At 35.4% G+C, this 19,570-nt stretch overlaps 1 protein-coding gene across 1 annotated transcript in view; it reads right to left on the bottom strand.

Moving 5' to 3' along the window:
- The window catches only part of ADAMTS20 (ADAM metallopeptidase with thrombospondin type 1 motif 20), a gene marked incomplete at its 5' end in the record, with an annotated part of 85,184 nt that overhangs the window by 51,678 nt on the left and 13,936 nt on the right, over nucleotides 1–19,570 (bottom strand). The window contains 8 exons of the mRNA XM_083860418.1: nucleotides 2,756–2,860; nucleotides 4,139–4,280; nucleotides 5,008–5,154; nucleotides 6,257–6,362; nucleotides 6,676–6,716; nucleotides 7,538–7,662; nucleotides 8,378–8,461; nucleotides 18,990–19,249. Of these exons, the coding sequence (XP_083716544.1) occupies nucleotides 2,756–2,860; nucleotides 4,139–4,280; nucleotides 5,008–5,154; nucleotides 6,257–6,362; nucleotides 6,676–6,716; nucleotides 7,538–7,662; nucleotides 8,378–8,461; nucleotides 18,990–19,249 (1,010 nt within the window). The remainder of the gene's footprint in view (nucleotides 1–2,755; nucleotides 2,861–4,138; nucleotides 4,281–5,007; nucleotides 5,155–6,256; nucleotides 6,363–6,675; nucleotides 6,717–7,537; nucleotides 7,663–8,377; nucleotides 8,462–18,989; nucleotides 19,250–19,570) is intronic.

Here is a 19,570-nt window from a genome sequence, read left to right as displayed (position 1 = left end):
TTCTACTGTTCAAAGCAATTCTTTTTTTCTCTGCATCCCCATTCTCAGTTGTCCCTGTTATCCCTATTTTTTATGCCAAAAGGGCTAGGATGAAATCCTAATTTACCTGATAGCTATTCTGAATATTTTTAGATGCTAGCTCAATATAAATTACATATCTACAGTGAATAGAATTACCACGTCTCTAAAATACAAAAAGCCACATGTTTTTCACTCCAACTGTTATCTGTATCATGTGAATTCCTTCTTGCTGTTAAAGAGATTTTTTAAAACTTCAGTGACAGGTTTTTTTTTTTCAATGTTTAAGTAGCAAACTTTCATTATGTAGAACACTGGGATATCCCCAGGACATGGAAAAGTTTTGGTCAGAATCATATAGTTACCTCCTACCTCTCCATTCCAATGCTCAAGGAATCAAGAGAATATAGGCACATTTCTATATTCCTCAGGAATCCAGGAAGGATCAGAGTGCAACCTTTTGGAGTGCCTCAAAAAAATAATAATAAACTACTTACACTATAGAGTATTTTTGCTGTTATTTTCATTGGAATAAAGGCTTGTTCTGAGAATGCCACTCCGGGAAGATGGGTGGTTTCAACAACTTTTCTTCTTTGGAGGTGGGGTTTATTTTGACTCAGATATGCTTCACTAAATCCAATTGTTAGAGCAGTCCATAGAGCAAGATCCATTATGACATGGCATTTGAAATCTGAGCTTGAAAGGTTGATACTAAAATCACAAATGTCTTAAATGGATCTTTTCTGCATTCATCACAGCAATAATGTCACAAATGTATCAATTTAGCTTGCTGGAAAATATTAATCAGAATTAATAGTCACCATGTCTTATGCCAATTAACATCAGCAGGCACTTGCAGTCTGAGCTTGAGAAGAGCTGTTCCTTAGTCAGGAACAGATGACAATTTGTCAGATTAATTAATTGCTGTTCTTTCTTACATCTATCAGAGGTAATGACTGTAATTAGCTCCTTACTTCCTAGAGAAAAATTGTTCCACTGCACTAATTACATAAAATAGGTTTTTGTATTCTTATATAAAAGAAATCCTCTGATGTTGGCAAATTAGTCAATTCAACTGAAGATGACAAATGAAGTCTACGTAAAAGATGAACTTCCTTTCTGATGAGTGACTCACTGAAAAATGAGTTAAACATTGTAACACCAACACCATGCATAGGCTATAATCAAGCAAAACTTCCACTACAGCCTTCAAGTAGCTTTTTCTAATCTTGCAAGACAGAAAGAAGGCATTTGAGACAGTTTATCCACTAAATTTGTTACCAAACATAGAATCTTTAAAGATTAAAAGTTATTGGGGGAAATTCAGGAATAACTAAGTGAAATGTAGCAGCTTATTATACATAGAATTTAGAGTTTTTAATCATTTTTGAACATATAAAGGTTCCTAACATAACATAAAAATACTTTTTTAAAAATTAACACTGCTCCCACAGCCCTGAAGCTGCCAAAGCACACTACCATATAAAAGCAGCTCAACATAAAAACCACCCACATTTAAGATAATCACTGCCATACTTGGCCATGTATAAAATCTCAAAAATATTTATTATCACAATACCCTGACAAGTAAAAAAACTTCTGTTTGATGGTGGTGAAGTGAGACATGAAGAACCCAAATACTAGACCAGTAAAGAACTTAAGCACCTAACTTCTGTTCACTTCCCAAACTACATACAAATCCAAAACTAAAAGCCTCAGATCTTCACTGGCAACTGGATGCAAGTAGCCTCCACCATTACTTCTGTTTCTATCAATTCTATCAATGCTCTATAAGTGCCTTGACTAGATCTACTAATTAGATATTTATGACCCTTATGGACAGCCCAAGGAAGGTTATGTTGTCCAAGTTTACAGATCAGAATCTGCATTCAAAAACTTGCAAATGAGGAAGAAGTGAGTGGCACCCTTATCACCCAAAAACTCTTTACCAAATAAACCAATGTGTGAATAGAGGAAATGCAGTTTCCCCTTTTTTTTTTTTTTTTTTTCTTATCATTCAAAGCATTCAATCCATACTTTAAGCAGCCAGACAGTCTTACACATTGGAGTATAAATGAGAAGAGAGATCCTGTTCTTAGCACTAAACAAACCCAAGTATGCTGAATTATGTTAACAACAGGCAAGACAGAAAGGGAATACAAATTATGTGTGCTTAAGGCACTTCCTGGAGTGGGTGAAGGAGGACTGAGACATGATTTCATATTTTCTCTGAAACAGGTACAACAGATACAAATAACTAATGAGACCAGATGCTAATCCAAAAGACTCCCTCTTTCCAGAAAAGCACACACCCGTACCTAAGTGCCTCATTCCTAATTTTTTCTCTTTCAATAAACAGCCTCAACAAGATGAACTGGGGGAAACACATTCTAGGGATGTCATATTTCAGATAATTCTACTTTGGACACTATTGATGAGGAAAAAACAACTTATTATGCATGAGCTGAACACTGCAAACAGAAGGAAAGATGTCAACTTTTCCCTAACTTCTTTCACCTATTTTTAACCAGTGTAGCATGTGTAAACTTTATTATTCTGAACAGACAAACTGTGGGGTTTTATGTCACAAGATTACAGAACTAAGAGAAACTGCAGGTATAGTCAAAAATTTTCACACAATCAATATTCTATAGGCACAGTATTGCCAAACAGCAAGCACTAATCTTTCTTACCTACATCCAAAACTGCAAGTACTGAGAAACAAAACAAGGCTTACCATTCCTACACCACAAACTGTTCCATCAGCCAAAGGCATGTGCTGAGTACGACAACCCTTGTGAACACCTTCTGTGCTGGTGCACCATAAACGTTTGCATTGTTTCTAAAAATAAAACCAGGTTACTTTTGTTGCACTTGCAGTACCATTTTAGACATTAGCTGTTATTATTTTTATTTTCTCACATTGTGCAGGCTTAGTGTTTTCTATTGCACTACCATTTTTCACAGCTAAAATCCCACAAAACCAAAATAAATTTTGCTTAAAGCCAGGCAGGAATGTGGAATATCTGAAATTGATCCCATCAGATTAATAACTTCATTTTCTACTTTAGTATAAAATTTTATTTAAAAATATGTAAGAGTTTACAGTTAATACTACACAGCACCGTTTCCATATAATTCCCCAGAAAAAGACTCAAAGTGAATTTAACAGGAATTAAATGTACTGACTAGAAAATTAAGGAGAAAGCCTCATTTTCAAATTGCTAAAAGACACTTAACACACAAATAAACCTCTATGGATTACAAGATTTACAAAGCAGTCTTCAGACCATTTTCAGGTGTTTGAAGTGCCCTGCTCCTTTTCTTTAACATTTCCATAAAGCTTGACTCTTCTTAAACAACATTTGACCTCAACAAAAAGCTCCACTTAATTCAGTCTGAATCTTAAATGCTCTTCAGCTCCAACAAGACATACAATACTGGTAGAGAAATTTTACAAGTTAGTCCAGAATCTAACTCTACATGAAATCCTGTCAGCAGTGAATAAAGTCATAATGTTGTATTTGTATTTATATTGCAATGGCCAGATTAAGTTTACAAAATACAAACTTAGGTTTCACTACTAATCTGGTCAAGTTTTCTTTCCATATCTCAGTTTTGTATACAAAATATACAATCTGTGAGGCATGAAAGTATTTTTGACTCTGAGAAAATAGAGGGAATCTACATTTTGGAACAAACATTTAGAAAAATATTTGAGATAGTTTCTTTTTAAATTATAAGCCTCTAACAGGTATTAAAAGAAGCAGAGAAGCAAGATGTGCTAACGTAAGATATAACCTATACTGTGAAAACACTTGCAGGAAGTGCTGAAATAAATCCCTTTCAGTTGTTGCAGGAAACCTTGGTTTATCCAGCTTTAGAGAACTTAAAGGAATTATCACATTCACAGATATGGAAATCAAAATGAATGCAACCTACTTTCTACAGCTATAGATTTGCCACATGTAAAACTGCAATGCTGTCTACTGAACTCTTCCACTTCAAAACAGTGTAACCTGAAATTTTACTTATTTCAGGATAAAATTATTCCCAAACCAGTAATTTTCAGTTATTTTCTAGTATACATTAAGCATGAATTTGTCTGGTTTTCACTCACCAGGTAAGGGCATACTTGTGACCCAATACCAAATGTAAGCTCACACTGCTTGTTGACATCATACACTGAGCCAGGCAGCTGAGAGGAAAGATCATATGTTCCTCCACTAGGTTTGTCTAGGAGGCATTCACCATAACCAGTACTGTTGTAAAACAGGAACAAAATGTGAATAGATCACTCAATTCATTGGGAACCTTCTCACTATTCATACAACACTTACACATGCATATCTCAATGGAGTTATGAGTTTGCATGCCTACTTACCTATATACTGACCTTAATTGAATTAATAAATTATGAAATGTACCAGGTCACTTGATTTTCCTTTTTTGTATTTTGCATTTAGAGCCACAAAACAAAACTAAGTGAGTTTATAATTTCTTTTTAAAAGGAAAAAAAATAGTACTGCCTAAATTGTACTCATCACTTATTTTTAACATAGAGGCTTTAGGAAAAAAAGGGCGCCTATTCTAACCTACTAAAATAATCCTAAGGGTATTTTCAATAAACAATACCATTACATTTAAAAAAAAAGTCTTCTAAGCTTTGCATGATCAGTGCAACTTTAATGAAGTTATAATTCACAGAAAAAGTTAAATACATGTATTTTTCTGGAGGACTGACACCCTGCAAGTCAGTGATTAAACCAAAGAATAATGCAAAAACTATATTTATGCAATACCTTTAAAATACTTCTCAGAAATAAATTAAATTGGTAAGAGAAAAAAACACAAAAACAAAACAACAACAACAGCAAAAAAAAAAACCCAAACCCCCCAAAACAAAACAAAACAAAACAAACAAACAAAATAAATAAATAAAAAACCACGTCGCTCTAAACCACATCACAGCATTGCATTGACACTCACTCAAGAAATTCAGTGATATATTTTTGACTGCATTTTGACCAGGTCCATGGACTTGTATGATAATTTAAAGTTGGAGCCATCACATGGTATTGGTGTTTAATTCCAGCTTCTTTACATTTAAAACTGTCATCATGAGGCACATTAAACCTAAAAAGCAAAACAGACAAACTCCAAAACAAATTCAGCAATAATTAACTGAAACTCTCTATGCTGTAGCAGAAAAAGCTTGCGTTATTGGTTTGAAAATGTTTTAAAATTGAATGGGACTCACTACATACATCTATCTGACCTTTTGGCAATAGGTATCTTAAAAATGCCTTACATAACTATCCCCTTATCCAAATGTTCCTAGTTATACAGTGGTGAGTACAGGAAGAATTTTACAATTAACACAATCTTTTAGCTCACCAGAAAAATTCCAGAGTTTTAAGAGTGTGCCACTTTAAAGGAACAACTCATCACCTCAACTGAATACACAGGCCATGTCTGGTCTGTCCACAACATGCAACCCCAATACTCAGATCATAACTCTTACTATTCAGCAACAAAAACTGTAGAGCACATCAATATCATACTTAATGCAACTAACACATCATCTTATTTTACTATCTCAGTTTAAGCACCAAGACAGATAGTGTGTGTCTAAGTGGACTTGAAGGGACACGAAAATGAACGAGCTAGCTACTCAGCTCTGTAACATTGTTGTTACCTACACTGTGGCATGCTCATGGAGCTAGAATATAGCACCTTTCTGCCATCACTGATGAGGTATGCTTCATAAAATAAAATGCTGTCATCTCCTCTTATTTTTCAGTGTAAAGTATTTCTCTTTGTGTTACTCTACTGTATTCTGAAAGGATCAAACACAAGGAAGAATATTTCTGTGTTATATTAACAGTTGTCTTTTCTTAAAGGTAAATTCCAAACAGGGCTAGAATACACTTAGAGTTAACAAGACTATGTTGAACTACCTAGGGTATGTCCCAGTGTCCCAAACAGTTCATATGACAAAAGGACAGAATTCATCTCTTTGGACAGTTTTTCCCAAAATTCAGGATACCAACCAAGTTATGAAATTCACAATTTCTTTACCTGGCTTACTGCAAGGAGGAAAAATAATGACTTTTCTAAAAGGATATCAGACTTCACACTCTTAGAAACAAAATGCCCACTGCCAAAAATTGGTCACATTTAAAAAGAAATTAAAAAAAACAAAAATAAAATTACCTGCCAGGAAATAGGTACTTACACATGTCCAAGCTCATGTGCTATAGTAAAAGCAGCACTCAATCCATTTTCTTCACTTACAGAGCAACTGCGCAGTGGGTCGCACATTGTACCTAGCTCTGCTAAACCTGTAAAATTGAATCCTTGAATAAAAGCTTAAGAGAATGAATTTTCACCTATTGCCACGTATTAAAGTGAATGCTATGGCACTCAACTTAGAAGGCATGCCTCAAGAATGCAGCAAAATTACACAAAATGAAAATCCACCTCGCACCAAAGTACATGCCAGGAGAGAACAGCAATAAGAAATGTGAAACCATTATTTTTGTCTGCATAGCTTGAATTTTGTATCTATTTTCTGACTGATTGCTAACAGATTTTTTCTCCTCACAGTGATATTCTCATATATAAAAACATACTGATGAAAAAAGAGTAACTCACCAAGAGTATCACACTTCTCTCTAGCTCTGCAGATATCTTCCCTTGAAAGAAAAGATTTATTTCAAATCATTACAGCATATAAAAGAATATTTTAAAAGTATTTCACTGCTGCTATACTAGTTACAGCAATTGCAAATCTGATTCTCAATTTTTAATGTTACAAGCATCAAACCATCTGTATTCTAGTGAAAGAAGTAATTTAAATTCAGCAGGATAAGCCCACAGTGTTGTTTTTTTTTTTTATCTAGCATGCAAAGAATAAAAATTCATTACATTTTTTCTCTACAATGCAGAAGGCAGATCAGGTATGAAATTGTGTTGAAAAACATGGTGATTGCAGTATACTTGAAATTTGAACACTAGGGGGAAAATTAGTGAAAAAAAGAAGAGTGAAAAAGAGACTATTCAAATGAATGAACATCAGAACCCTCACTGAGGTGATTAGTGTACAGGAAGAAAACATACTAATATTTATATGCTTTCCATTTTAAGTTTTTGATACTTCTGATTACATCTGGGCTATCAGGAGCTGTCTGCCACTGCATCCTTCAGCTGACTCTATTACATACAACACTCCTCCCCTATCACATGAATGTACTATAGCTAAAGATTTAATTTCCTTGCAATACTTTCAGGTCTAATTAATTCCTTCACCTTTAATGTAAGGATCATCAGATGCTTATCTATCAACATAGCAATGTCAGAGTAATTGCTCACCTATTGATAACCAGTATTTTGGAAGGGCAAGGTAGTGTTATTCACTTATCTTTGAACAATGTCAATGGAATGGTTAAAAGATTGCATTGTAAAAACAAAACTGAAGCATTTGTCTCACCTAGCTGTACTATTTTAGATACTGTACCTAGTGATGAGAACAGCAGTATCATGATGAGAAGGGTGAGTATCATCCAAAACGTTTTGTGCTTGCTGCCATAAGCAAAAATTACGAAGAGTGGTAGCTGCATTAAAAGTGATAGCTGGTCCTTCCTGCGTAAAAAATGGCCAAAAGCATCAAATAAGGGCTTTAATATTTATGCACTTGCACTTACTGCATTGTCATTTGTGCTGCTAATCTGCAAAGCAATGACTTGCACATGGAAAGAAAGTCAGCAGGACTCTACATAAGAATTCCCTCAGCAGATTTGTTTAAAAGGGTCAGATCTGAATTTAGCTACAAGTCATCAGTCACAAGAATCCATTATTCTAAACAATGTACATGAGCATTTACCATGTGTTAAATATTAGAAAAACACAGTGACAAGACATTTATGATAAATAAATATGAACTCCATGTATTTGAAAAGCAAAAGTACTTCTTACAATCTTAAAATATTACAGCTGTTAGGGCTGAAAGCCTTCCATCAAAACCGTCTATAAAAATTGCCATTCTCCTGCCATGTTTCCATGAGCATAACTACACTTCAGTTAGTTCTGACATAAGCTTCCACATACTATCTGATTTATGTCAGTATAGGTCGATTGGACACGCTAATACAGACAGGAAAATAGAAGCATTAAACACATGCCCTGATGTTAACCTTGCATTTCACATATTTTTTTCCTATTTTAAAGCAAAATTACGTAGTTTAAGAAAATATTTTATATTTAAACTAAAAAAAAATTAAATTTTGTAATTGCAATGCAAGTTCATGCATTTTGTTTCTTATATAAGAATGAAATCTTTTAAATAATTCTCTCTTACCTGTTCATTGTGAATCACAATTAATTTGACAATAACTATATTTATAAGATTTCCAATAGTTGCATCTTTATAGATTGCTGCAACCTAAAGAGAAAAAAAAAGAAGATTACAGTATTAAACTCACCTAGTAAACTATTTCTTTTAAAGAAATAAACAAATTGCCAAAGAAAACCAAGCCACTACACAACAGGTATCTCATGCATCCAATTGTACCTTCTACCCAAGGGCATGATGACAAAAAAAGTTTCTCAGTTTTTAATATCTGAAGAGCTTCAATTTTATATTAATTTCCAAACAGACACCATGTTGAAACGCTAATGTTAAAAGTACATTTTATACAGTTTATTGATATCAAGAAAGGAAAAAAGTAATGTTACTGTGACTCTGAGGCATAAACTGTTTTATCTGGATGATTTGTAGAATCAATACCTGAAATATTAAAGAGTTTTAAAAAACAACTTCGAACAAACAGGGTTTTACCTTGCTTTCAATGGAAGCTGGACTGAGTTGTAAAACTATATTGAAAATATATGACACATACGAAGGCATCTTTCCACAGTCGTAAAATTTGGTTTTATATACCCAACAGGCATTTTTATACATACTCTTGCAGACAGATAGTAAAAATCATGAGTCAATTCCATACACCAAAGTGAACTACCTTGAAAGTTATTTTTTCATAAAAGCAGTAAAAAAGTTTATACATTACAAGTAACAGCTTCAGATATTTAATTCCTGTGAATTCTGGCTTAAAGCAGTAGTTGAATGACAGCCTTATGTAAACAAGAATTGCCATCAAACACAGAAATACTGCCTTTCCTCCCTTCAAGCTTGTGCTAGGGCTGCAAGGCTATGAAAGTGATCAAGGAACTGATCCAGCTGCAAAATAGGTTTTTTAAATAATCACATTATACTGGTTAATATGCTCTCCTTTCTGGTGCAGTCTCCAACACAAGTGATGGCTGAGGGAAAGGGGAAGAAGAACAGACTTATTTCAGAAGACTTCTGAGCCACTTGAATTGGCTCAAATTGCTTGTGAAACCACAGCCTTGTAGTATATAAATTCTAATTATTCTAATTTAATTCTAATTCTATTATATGTATTCTAATGAGGTCAAGCAATACTGCTAAAACTTAGAACTGACAAAGCACTGGCTCCCAGCTCATGCCCCACCTTTCTCTAAACTGGAGAAAACACAATATGCAGCACTGTCCCTCATTTCTTTGTCGACAAACAAGCTGGAAGTAGAGAATTCAATAAGAGTAGAGAGGAGCCAGAGCTTCAGAACCCATGTGAACACATTTCAGAGCAGTACAGCTATTGTCTGTCTCTTTTCATATGGACTCCTTTCTTGGTTACTAACCAAGTATCCAATTGTTCTTAGGTGGGAATAAGGAACATCTCTCAAATACTCACTGAAGTGCTGAATCCACTGGGCATGGACAAACTTAAAAGCCTTTACAAAAGGTATCTGAAATGCTCAAGCACAATTTAGGCAGAACCTGAGTGGAATAAACTACTATTTTTCTAATATCTAAATTACTTTACCTTCATCAAACTCATAATATGTTCTTATACTTTGAGATCCACTTTGATAAACTTAGAAAGGATATTTCTGGACATTTATCCTCCCCACAGTCAAGGAATGTTCCTGTAGGAACTGTTGTCTTACAATAAGACAATTATTGCATCCATCTCAACTCATATAAATAAAAGGGAGCAAATTCCATCCATGGTCAATTGAGAAGGAGAAGGGATGAACTGTTCTGTAGGCATGACTTTGTCGAGATATGTATTTAAAATATTTTTTCATACAAGACAGGAAGAGCAGCTAGTTCACTTCTTCATCCCTTTACTATGGAAGGAGACAAGATGCCTAATTTTCAGATGTATGAGACTAAGGCAGATTAATTCCAGCCTAGCTCTTTCAAGTTTTATTTCTCTTCAGCAAAGAAAAAACAGAATATGCGTTCATATGGCATTCCAAAATCATGTTAGGGAGGAATGTGAAATGAGATCTGTGAGGATCTTTGGCTTATTCCAAGGATTGGAAGACACTTGTTCCAAGGATTGATTCTAATACAATTTAAGCTGATATAAGAGGCACTTACAACTGACAATGTGTTACAGCATAAACCTATACAAGAAGATTACATGTGTATAGCATTAACACAGACTTCTTTCACTGGACATGGTTGTTGCACTTGGTCTTGTAGACCTTCATGAGATTCACACAGGCCCACTCCTCAAGCCTCTCAAGGTCACTCTGGATGGCATGCCTTCCCTCAAGCAACTCAGCTCAATCACTGAACTTGGTGTCATCTGAAAACTTGCTGAGGGTGCGCACAATTACACTGCCAGTGTCATTGATGAAGATATTAAAAAGTGTTGGTTCCAATATAGGTCCTTGAGGGACACCACTCATTACTGGTTTCAGTTTAGACATTGGGCCATTGATGATAACTCTTTGAACAGGCCATGCAGTCAATTCCTTATCCATCTAACAGTCCATGCATCAAATCCATATCTTTCCAATTTACTGGCCAGATTGTAGTGGAAGGCTGTATCAAAGGCTTTATAGATGACCAGGCAGAGCTCTTTCCTTGCCCCTGATGTAGTTACTCCATCACAGAATGCCACTGCATTAGCCAGAAACATCTCTTAATTAACTTGTAAATCAGTCTAGTTAATGTCTGGTTTTGGAACAGAAAGCTCTGAAACCTAGGAACCAGATGCATTTCACTGGCTGTCAAGTAAACAAAAACCAATACATGAGTTGTCCAGTACTCTAAGGCTATATATATCAGGTAGTAAAGGAAAGGGATTGAGAACTAAATGGGAGAGTTAAATAAGTTCAGCTGAAACCAAATAATGCCTGAGTGCCTAAACTGTGACTTTCAACCTTTAGTGCAAAACTTGCCTTAAGTTTCCCAAATGCGTTGTCTGCTATAGTAGAGACAATTTCTGCTCCTGAGCGATTAGAACAATCCAGGCAAGGGGTTGAGGCTGGAGCTTTCTTGCAACTAAAACTTAGTGGTTCTTGTTCATGGTTGTAGTAGTACTTATTACTGTGGTATTACTTAGTTGATGGATGTTCCCTCACACACACTAATAGTTCCTTGAAAAAAATCTTTTACTGCTGTGCAAGTGCTTTCTGCCAATGTAATCCTGCTAACAAAATCTGGAAACACAGAGGAGGCAAAGAAACCAACACAAAACACAGAGTCAAGAGTCCTCCTTCCTGCCTGTTGACCCAATGTCCATTTAAAATACTTGGGCAAAAGCGTATCTTCAAAACACAAAACTAATGACTCGTACCTCAGAGGAGATGCATTAGACTGAGTAAGTATAGGAGAGAAAAATATCTCATTGCATTCCTGAAGAGAATCTGTTGCAGGACTTTCAACACTGTATCTATGCACCATCTGAATTATGTACTGGTTATCTTTCTGGAGAATAGCTGAGGACTGAAATAATGTCATGTAGATGCCAGAGGTCAGCAGCTCCTGCCAAAATCTGAAACATACCTGTTTTCATTATGAGAGCAAGTAAGTTCATGCTAAATGTAAAATAACACTGCTCTGATTAACCCTGTTTGCATCAAACTTTGGATCCTTTGCCTCATGAGCACTTTCATGACCTCCAAGCATTTAGTTATTACCACTACTTTCAGAAGATCAAAAAGCAAGACTTTATGCTAATAACAAGATGCCCTTACCAGTAAAGTTCGGTATACATTCTCAGCATGGTTGAACATGTGAAAAGTCCTGAAAACTGATAACCACAAATCAAGGCAGACCAAAATAATCCACTGAGACTTGAAATGATATAATGATGCAGGGAACTATCAAAGCTCTGGAATATAAGATTCTTATTTTTAGAGGAAAAAAAATTAAGAGGTAAGTACTCCCTGCTCCTGTATTATATGGATATGCCTCTCAATCATCTCTTTTAGGAAGCATTCATGAAAAAGGATGATGAAAGGGGATAGGAATTTAATAGACTACACCATTTCTTTACAATTTCCAGATCTACTTGCTTTACAGTGATCTAAATACTTCAGAGAAGTAGGAGGTAATAGCCAAGAAAAAGTGAAATAAGTTTCAAGAGATTTTTCAAACTCTTAAAACCAACAGAGGCAACAAAGAATGAAAAGAAAATATATATAAATGAAAGCAGTTGCACTTTAGTGGAAGGATCACAGTTTTTATTTTCATGGAATTTTGAAAGATTAAGTCAGACAGCTGTGGCTGCCAGTTGACTGGAAGCAACTTGGTCACAAAGTTTAGCTTCTCTTGACAACCCTGCTGCAACTGTCCATGAAAGTGTGACTGTGAATAGTGGCAAAATGCCCTATTTAGAAAAGGTGCTCATAAACAAGTAAGTATACCTAGAGACTGGAAGGTAATAAATTATATATCCAAATCCAATTATATATATCTTGTTCAGCTCCTTTTTTCCTTTCTTTTTTCCCCCTAAACATTGTACCACAAGAACTCTTTTTCTTTCCTCACCTGTTACACACAACCATAGTACCAAGAAAATACAAACATTCATGTTCCCTGAAAAACACACGTTACCACTTCATAGCTTGTATGTCTTTTTCAGGCTCCAAAATCTCTTATGTATGACCATAGTGCTGAAAGCATGTAAGATATCCAGGATCTGGGAGATTTCTCCTTCACCTTTTCCAGTGTCATACCAATTCCATCATATATTTCTAAAGACCCAAAACTTGTCTGAAGTAACGGGATATATGAACAATTACTGCTTCAGCAAAAGAGAAAGAGCCATGTTATTTCTGTTGGCACTATTCCTAATCTCTTGCATGCATATTTCTGTACAAAATTGTCTTCCACAATTGGACCTAATGGCAGCAAAGATGTCTCATGCAAACTTGCACAAGTATACCTATGCCTCAGATTTATCATTTTTTTCCCCTGTAAGTTTTAGGTCATCTACTGCTCCCTCATCCAAGTCCTCTTCGATCTACTATCCCCTGAGTTAATGAAGCAGAGGTTCCATGTCACCTAGTGGAGTGCTATAGTGGAGGCAAAATGAAAGAATACACCCCTTTTAAAGACTGAGTTGCCTTTTGTGTTGGTTTTGGCTAGGGTAGAACTAATTGTCTTCATAGTAGCTGGTATGGGGCTATGTTTTAGATTTGTGCTGACCACAGGGTTGATAATACAGAGATGTTTTTGTTATTGTTGAACAGGGCTTACACAGAGCCAAGGCCTTTCCTGCTTCTCATACTGCCACACTGGGGAGGAGACTGGGGGTGCCTGGGGGGCTGGGAGGAGACACAGCCAGGACAGGTGACCCCAACTGACCAAGGGATATTCCAGACCATGTGACATCATGCTCAGTGTATTCCCTGGGGGGAAGGAGGAGGAAGAGAGGAACGTTTGGAGTGATGGCCTTTGTCTTCACCAGTAATCATTACATATTTGTGATAATTGAACAAGTACCAAGACTTCACCTTAGGATCACTTCTTGAATGATTACTACTGAAGAGAATGTCATGGAGACAAGTCTAATCATTGAATATCTAATCGACAACCACGACCTAAACAAAAATAGTAGTAAATAGTACAGCAGTGAAGTGTAAAGACAGGCAAGTATGTGCCTGCCTACATACTGCAAAATAGAATCACTTAAGTAGGAAAAGACCCTTAAAATCACTGAGTTCAACCAAACACTGTCAAGTCCACTCTGAAACTCTATCCCTAAGCACCATATATGCATATCTTTTACTTTCCTCCAGGGATGGTGACTCCTCTGCTTCCCAGGGCAGCCTGTTACAATGCTTCACAACCCTACCCATGACATAATTTTTTTCTAAACCTTCCTGGCGCAACTTGAAACCATTTTCTCTGGTCCTTCACTTGTTACTTGGGAGACAAAACTGACCCCTAACTCACTACAATCTCCTGACAGGTAGTTGTACACAGTCATAAGGTTCCCTCGAGCCCCCTTTTTTCCAGGTTAAACACCCCCAGCTTCCTCAGCCACTCCCTCAGCCACTTGTGCTCCAGATCCTTCATCAGCCTTGTTGCCTTTCTCTGGCCATGCTCCAGCACCTCAATGTTTTGGAGTGAAGGGCCCAGAACTGGACACAGCACTCAGGTGCAGCCTCACCAGTGCTGAGTACAAGGGAACAATCATTGCCCTGGTGCTGCTGGCCACACCATTTCTCATACAAGACAGGATGCCATTGGCCTTCTTGGCTACCTGGACACAGTAACACCTCTGTACTAGTTGGTGGATCTCAAGATACAGTGAGGTTAAATGTCATTATGACATTTAATATACAGGCACCCTGGAGTTGCAATACAAAGACAGTCACAATTAAAATAGTAGGATTTTATACCCCTACAGATATCCATATGTCAAGATAAGTAAGAAGGCCGCTCAGAGAATTTATATGAATGATACTTTGCAAATAATTGTTTCCAGCTATGTATATTCATTGGTGCATAAACAAACACCCACTTTCATTTTAACCATGCCAAATGCATAAGATCATGGGGTTTTATACACACAGAAAAAAACATAACAAGGTATAATCTTGGCTTACACCAAGAAAAATACGCCTTGTCCTGGTCTTCTAGATTTTACTAGATGAGAGATAAAAAGCACTGAACATTCCTGTAGCTTTAATACTAATACAATGATCTGAATGAGAAATGGCCAAAATAGACTACTGAGGTTCTAAGAAACAGATACAAGGAACAATCTATTCACTTCTAAATTTTGAATGTAACTATATTTACTGCCTTTCAGATGGTAGTCATACAAATTAAATTATTAACCTAAATCTATTTAGGTCTACTGCCTATTTTTAAATGATGACTACAGGCAAAATCAGTAATTCCAACATTTGTAAAGGCCAGGATGCATCTATGTTTTCCCAGTGTGTTCTGGAAAGATGAAATGTTAACTATTGCATAGTATGAACAGCAAAGAAAGTATAAAAAAAGTCTTTAAATTCACCCTATATATATTAAGATAAAATAATTTGTCTGGTTTTAAAGACGGGGCACATTGGTGCACATATAGAAAATACTTCATTATCAATGTTCATGATGACAATGGGAAAAAAAAAACAACTATAAACAAGACTCTAAATGGAAAAATTTTTTGCTGTTAAGAGCTACTACCCATTACCTTCCATTTCATAGGTCAGTAAAAGATGATAGCCGTAAAACTTTACTAAAGTTTTTGTTTTAATGAAAATCAAAAGCACCAGCTTTTAACACTATATTATAATAGCACTGTTTTACCATGATCCAACACCACTTTATGGTTTCATAGTCTCACTGCAAGTTAAATAATCTAAATTGATGATGCCTCAATCCTCTCTTTGAATGCATGGCTGCCCTCCTCACACGCTCCCCTTTGCACTGACATGACTTGGCAGTCAGCCAAGTTCACAATCTGAGCTGGCCATCATAGCCCTACCCCAGGTGGGTTTACATGTCATGATTTCTTTTCAGAAAGGCAAGATTACAAAGTTTTTGCTGCAAGCAGACTAAGAACAGACCAAGTAGTTTTTTACTACCAAACAAACTATATAAGCAGTACAGTACTTAAAAGGATGTCAATAATGAGGTTCTTTATCAAGAAAATGAGGACAGTACCTCAAAATGTTTCATGGAATCAAATTTCAGGCGGTTTTGAATTTTATATAGTAAACTCCAATGTCTTAATGAATATTTCAGTTGCTAAGATCAAGCCTTCATGCTCAGGGCTTTGAACTTTCAGAACATAGTCTAAGATAAAGTCCTCCAGTTACTGAATCTATTAAGACAGTGCCTACTGCCTGCTCTGTTGATACAATGTTTTGGAGGAACAAGAAGAAACAGTGCAAGTTAAGCAATTACAGTATTCTAATCATTTTATTTATTGTTTCACATTAAATAATACCACTCTTTGTGTTGAAATACAATAAAGTTTTTTATAAAATCCTATGGCAAAGGTACTACCTCTATCCTGAAGTACATATTTCATTCAGAATGAGTAAGTATTTCCAAGACATAATATAAGTAATGTGAATACTCATATTGCCAACATTTATGCAGTTTTAAAGAAATGAGAAAATGCATTCCAGTTCCAGTTCAATGGGATTACTTGCATGCTGAGAACTAAGCCTTTTCAGGTTGAATTGGATGAGTGACAAGACACTTATAACCCTAAAAATATTTTGCAGTATATTTCAGTTCTTATTTTCCACTCATAAAACAGCAGTAAGTTTACTTTGGTGGCATTGTTGATGCTAAAAAAAGCCCCAAAGAAAATAAAAGAAAAATGGGCCAGGATTTCAAAGGTTCTTTGGGGAGCTAGATGTCTAAGTTTCATTAAAATTTAATGCGATTTATATGCTTAACGTTTTTAGGTTTCTTTAAAATCCAAACCAGAACTGAATAACCTTAAAAGTTTCAGAATTATTGCAAGAGTAAAGTATAATGCTTGATTCACTTAAAAGGTCAGCAATCTGACAATTTCCCATAACAGAAGTTGCTTGACCAGACACAAGCACCAGTAAAATTTAATAATCAAAGCTATCTGTATAATGGCAGAAAGGATAAAACTTAAAGTTTCATTTCTTTCCTTTACAGGCAATCAAATCAGACTAAAAATGGTTCTATTTCAGACACCAAGAAGCTGTGGGTCAAGAAATGACCCACCAGCATACTGATAAATTCTAATGCAGATTACATATCAAAGAATAGTAGTCATTTGTTTTCCTACTCTTCATATTTTTTTTACTAATTTACTGAAAAATAACTGTTATGGAGAAGAAGTGACTGAAGGCTGTGTATTCATACACATTATTTGTTAGACAAGTCATATATTTGTCATGAGAGGGTTGGATCAGATGACTTCCACTTGTTCTGTGATTCCAAGCCATTGCTGAAATGCTTCAAGGAGAAGGGATACAAGCTGGGATATGTATTCTGTGGAGGAAACGGAGGCAGGGGAAGGGAGAGTGCATGGAATTAACCGAACTATAAAGAAATTATTTTAAAATTAAGATCTGAATTTATATTTTTTACATCTGCCTATATAAAAGCTCAACATTATTTGTAATAACATCTTACAAAATTTTTGTTTCAAGATTACCTTTTACAAATACATATATGGAATAGAGCTGCCATCAGATGCAGGCACCACCTACAGCGGTATTCAGAGATATCAAACTCACATTAAAGATGCAGTGGCTTATTGAAGGCTATTACCCAAACCCAGCAATAAGTGTAAAACTCTGGTTTTACACTACAGATAGGAAAGCACAAGAAAGAAATGACAAGTTTTTTAGAAAAGAACTGGTATTTTTTCACTCATACAGTATATGTTAAATACTGTATCTTAAAAACAGTTCATATATAGGTTCTCATTAAAAGCAATTGTACAATGCTTATTTACCTACAAGTCCAGTGGTGTAAGTAAAAAGACAAATATTGAACTGTAAGGAACAATATTTGAATGTACAACATCTATAGATGCAGGAATAATGTTTTCTTCTTAAAAAAAATCAGGAATTACATTACCTATAATCATAACAAGACCTCATGAAAAAGATATAATAAATGTTCCATTTCATCTTATTGTAAAGTTCTGTAAAAAAAAAAGCCTCTATTTTAAAGTGACATCTTTATCACTTTTTTTCTTAGCACACCTCTTTAATAAAGGAAGTAACTGTAATAAAATGGCATCATAGGCATCAATTGTTTCGAAAGGAATTCCAAACTGAGACTGTAATATACGAGAAAAAACAACTTTTGGTATGGATGTTATTTCAGCAATACATGAACTTTCATACCTTCACTAAAAGTAGAAAAATTCAGAAGACACAATAATCACGATGAAAACTAGAGTGCTATTCTGTTCATCCAAAAGTAGATATCTGCAACTGGTCAAGTTAATAGCCACCTAAAAAGCAGATGCCTCTATAGATACCTATGTGATAGGTGCTTTAATCTGCTAGCCCCCAAGCTAGATGCAGTTTCACCTAAATTAAGCTTCTTGAAGAGATGTAAGGACAGAAATCTAGAAATAATTACAAGGAGGAATATGTTAGCATGCCCTTTCCTAACAATGGTTCAACTGATGTCATGGTAAAACTTTTGACTTTAGAGCTTCCTATACTGTATTCTGAATTGATACAAGTAGTGAATTTTGGTTCGCTAAAGAATTTACCACATAAAGATCACAAATAAATGATACCAACTCAAAGTCTGACCCATATTAATCTGAAGTTTCCTGAGAAATTGAAAAACTAGGATTACTATAACCAAACTTTTTTTTTCCACAATGCCATTTTAACGTCTGCTGTAATTAATCTGTATTTTTCACTCCCTGAAGCTTAAGAATTCTTCTAAAGCAACAGAAAATCAGGAAATGGATCTCACCATTTCATCTACACACCATACACTGCATTAAACTGAAAAGATCCATAATCTTAACTTTTCACCCAGCTTTTTTATTTATGTTTATGCAATCTCTTTTTATTCTACAGAATTTGATCAAACCAGAATACAGGAAAGTTGCAGAAAAGAAAACAGAACAGAAATAATTAAAATTCCTCACACTTAAGAACTTACTTACTATTGACATCAGTGTTAGAACATAGTGCTGTAAATTCTGCCCATGGTGACGAACCATTTTGGTGTCAGCTGTGACCATCACTTCTACATATCTTGGATAGGAAAGAAAACGTTTCTTCCTGGAATGTGGATTGCCACCATCCTCTATAGACAGGTTACTTAAAGCATACTCTAAACTGAGGGACTTCTGTAAAACTCTGCTCTCTTCATTTAAGCTGCTGAAGGTTGGATGTAATAAAGTGCTCTTCTTCAACTCTTTCTCTATAAAGTAAAAAAATTATTTACTGTTGAATGGAGTTGATAAATAGCAAAAAGGCAAAAGGCTGCCCATAATAGAAAAGTTGTATTTATGATCTTTTTCCCAAGTGAAACGGAGCAAGAATAAAAAAAAACAAAACAAACCCCACCAAACCAACCAAAAAAACAACCACAGAAGACAGTAATAGGAACATCAAATGAGGTGTCTTGTATATTTTTATATAGTTCTATCATAAATGGATTATTTGCTACAAATTAGTTAGGAGACAGCAATATTACACAGTTCCTAGAATGCAGTATAATCCAAACAGGAAGCCTGGAAAG

The sequence above is a fragment of the Zosterops lateralis genome (assembly GCF_965231275.1).
Source record: "Zosterops lateralis genome assembly, chromosome: 4".
Taxonomy (NCBI): Eukaryota; Metazoa; Chordata; class Aves; order Passeriformes; family Zosteropidae; genus Zosterops; species Zosterops lateralis.
The sequence above is the reverse complement of the archived record's forward strand: the minus strand, read 5'-3'. Positions and strand labels throughout refer to the sequence as shown.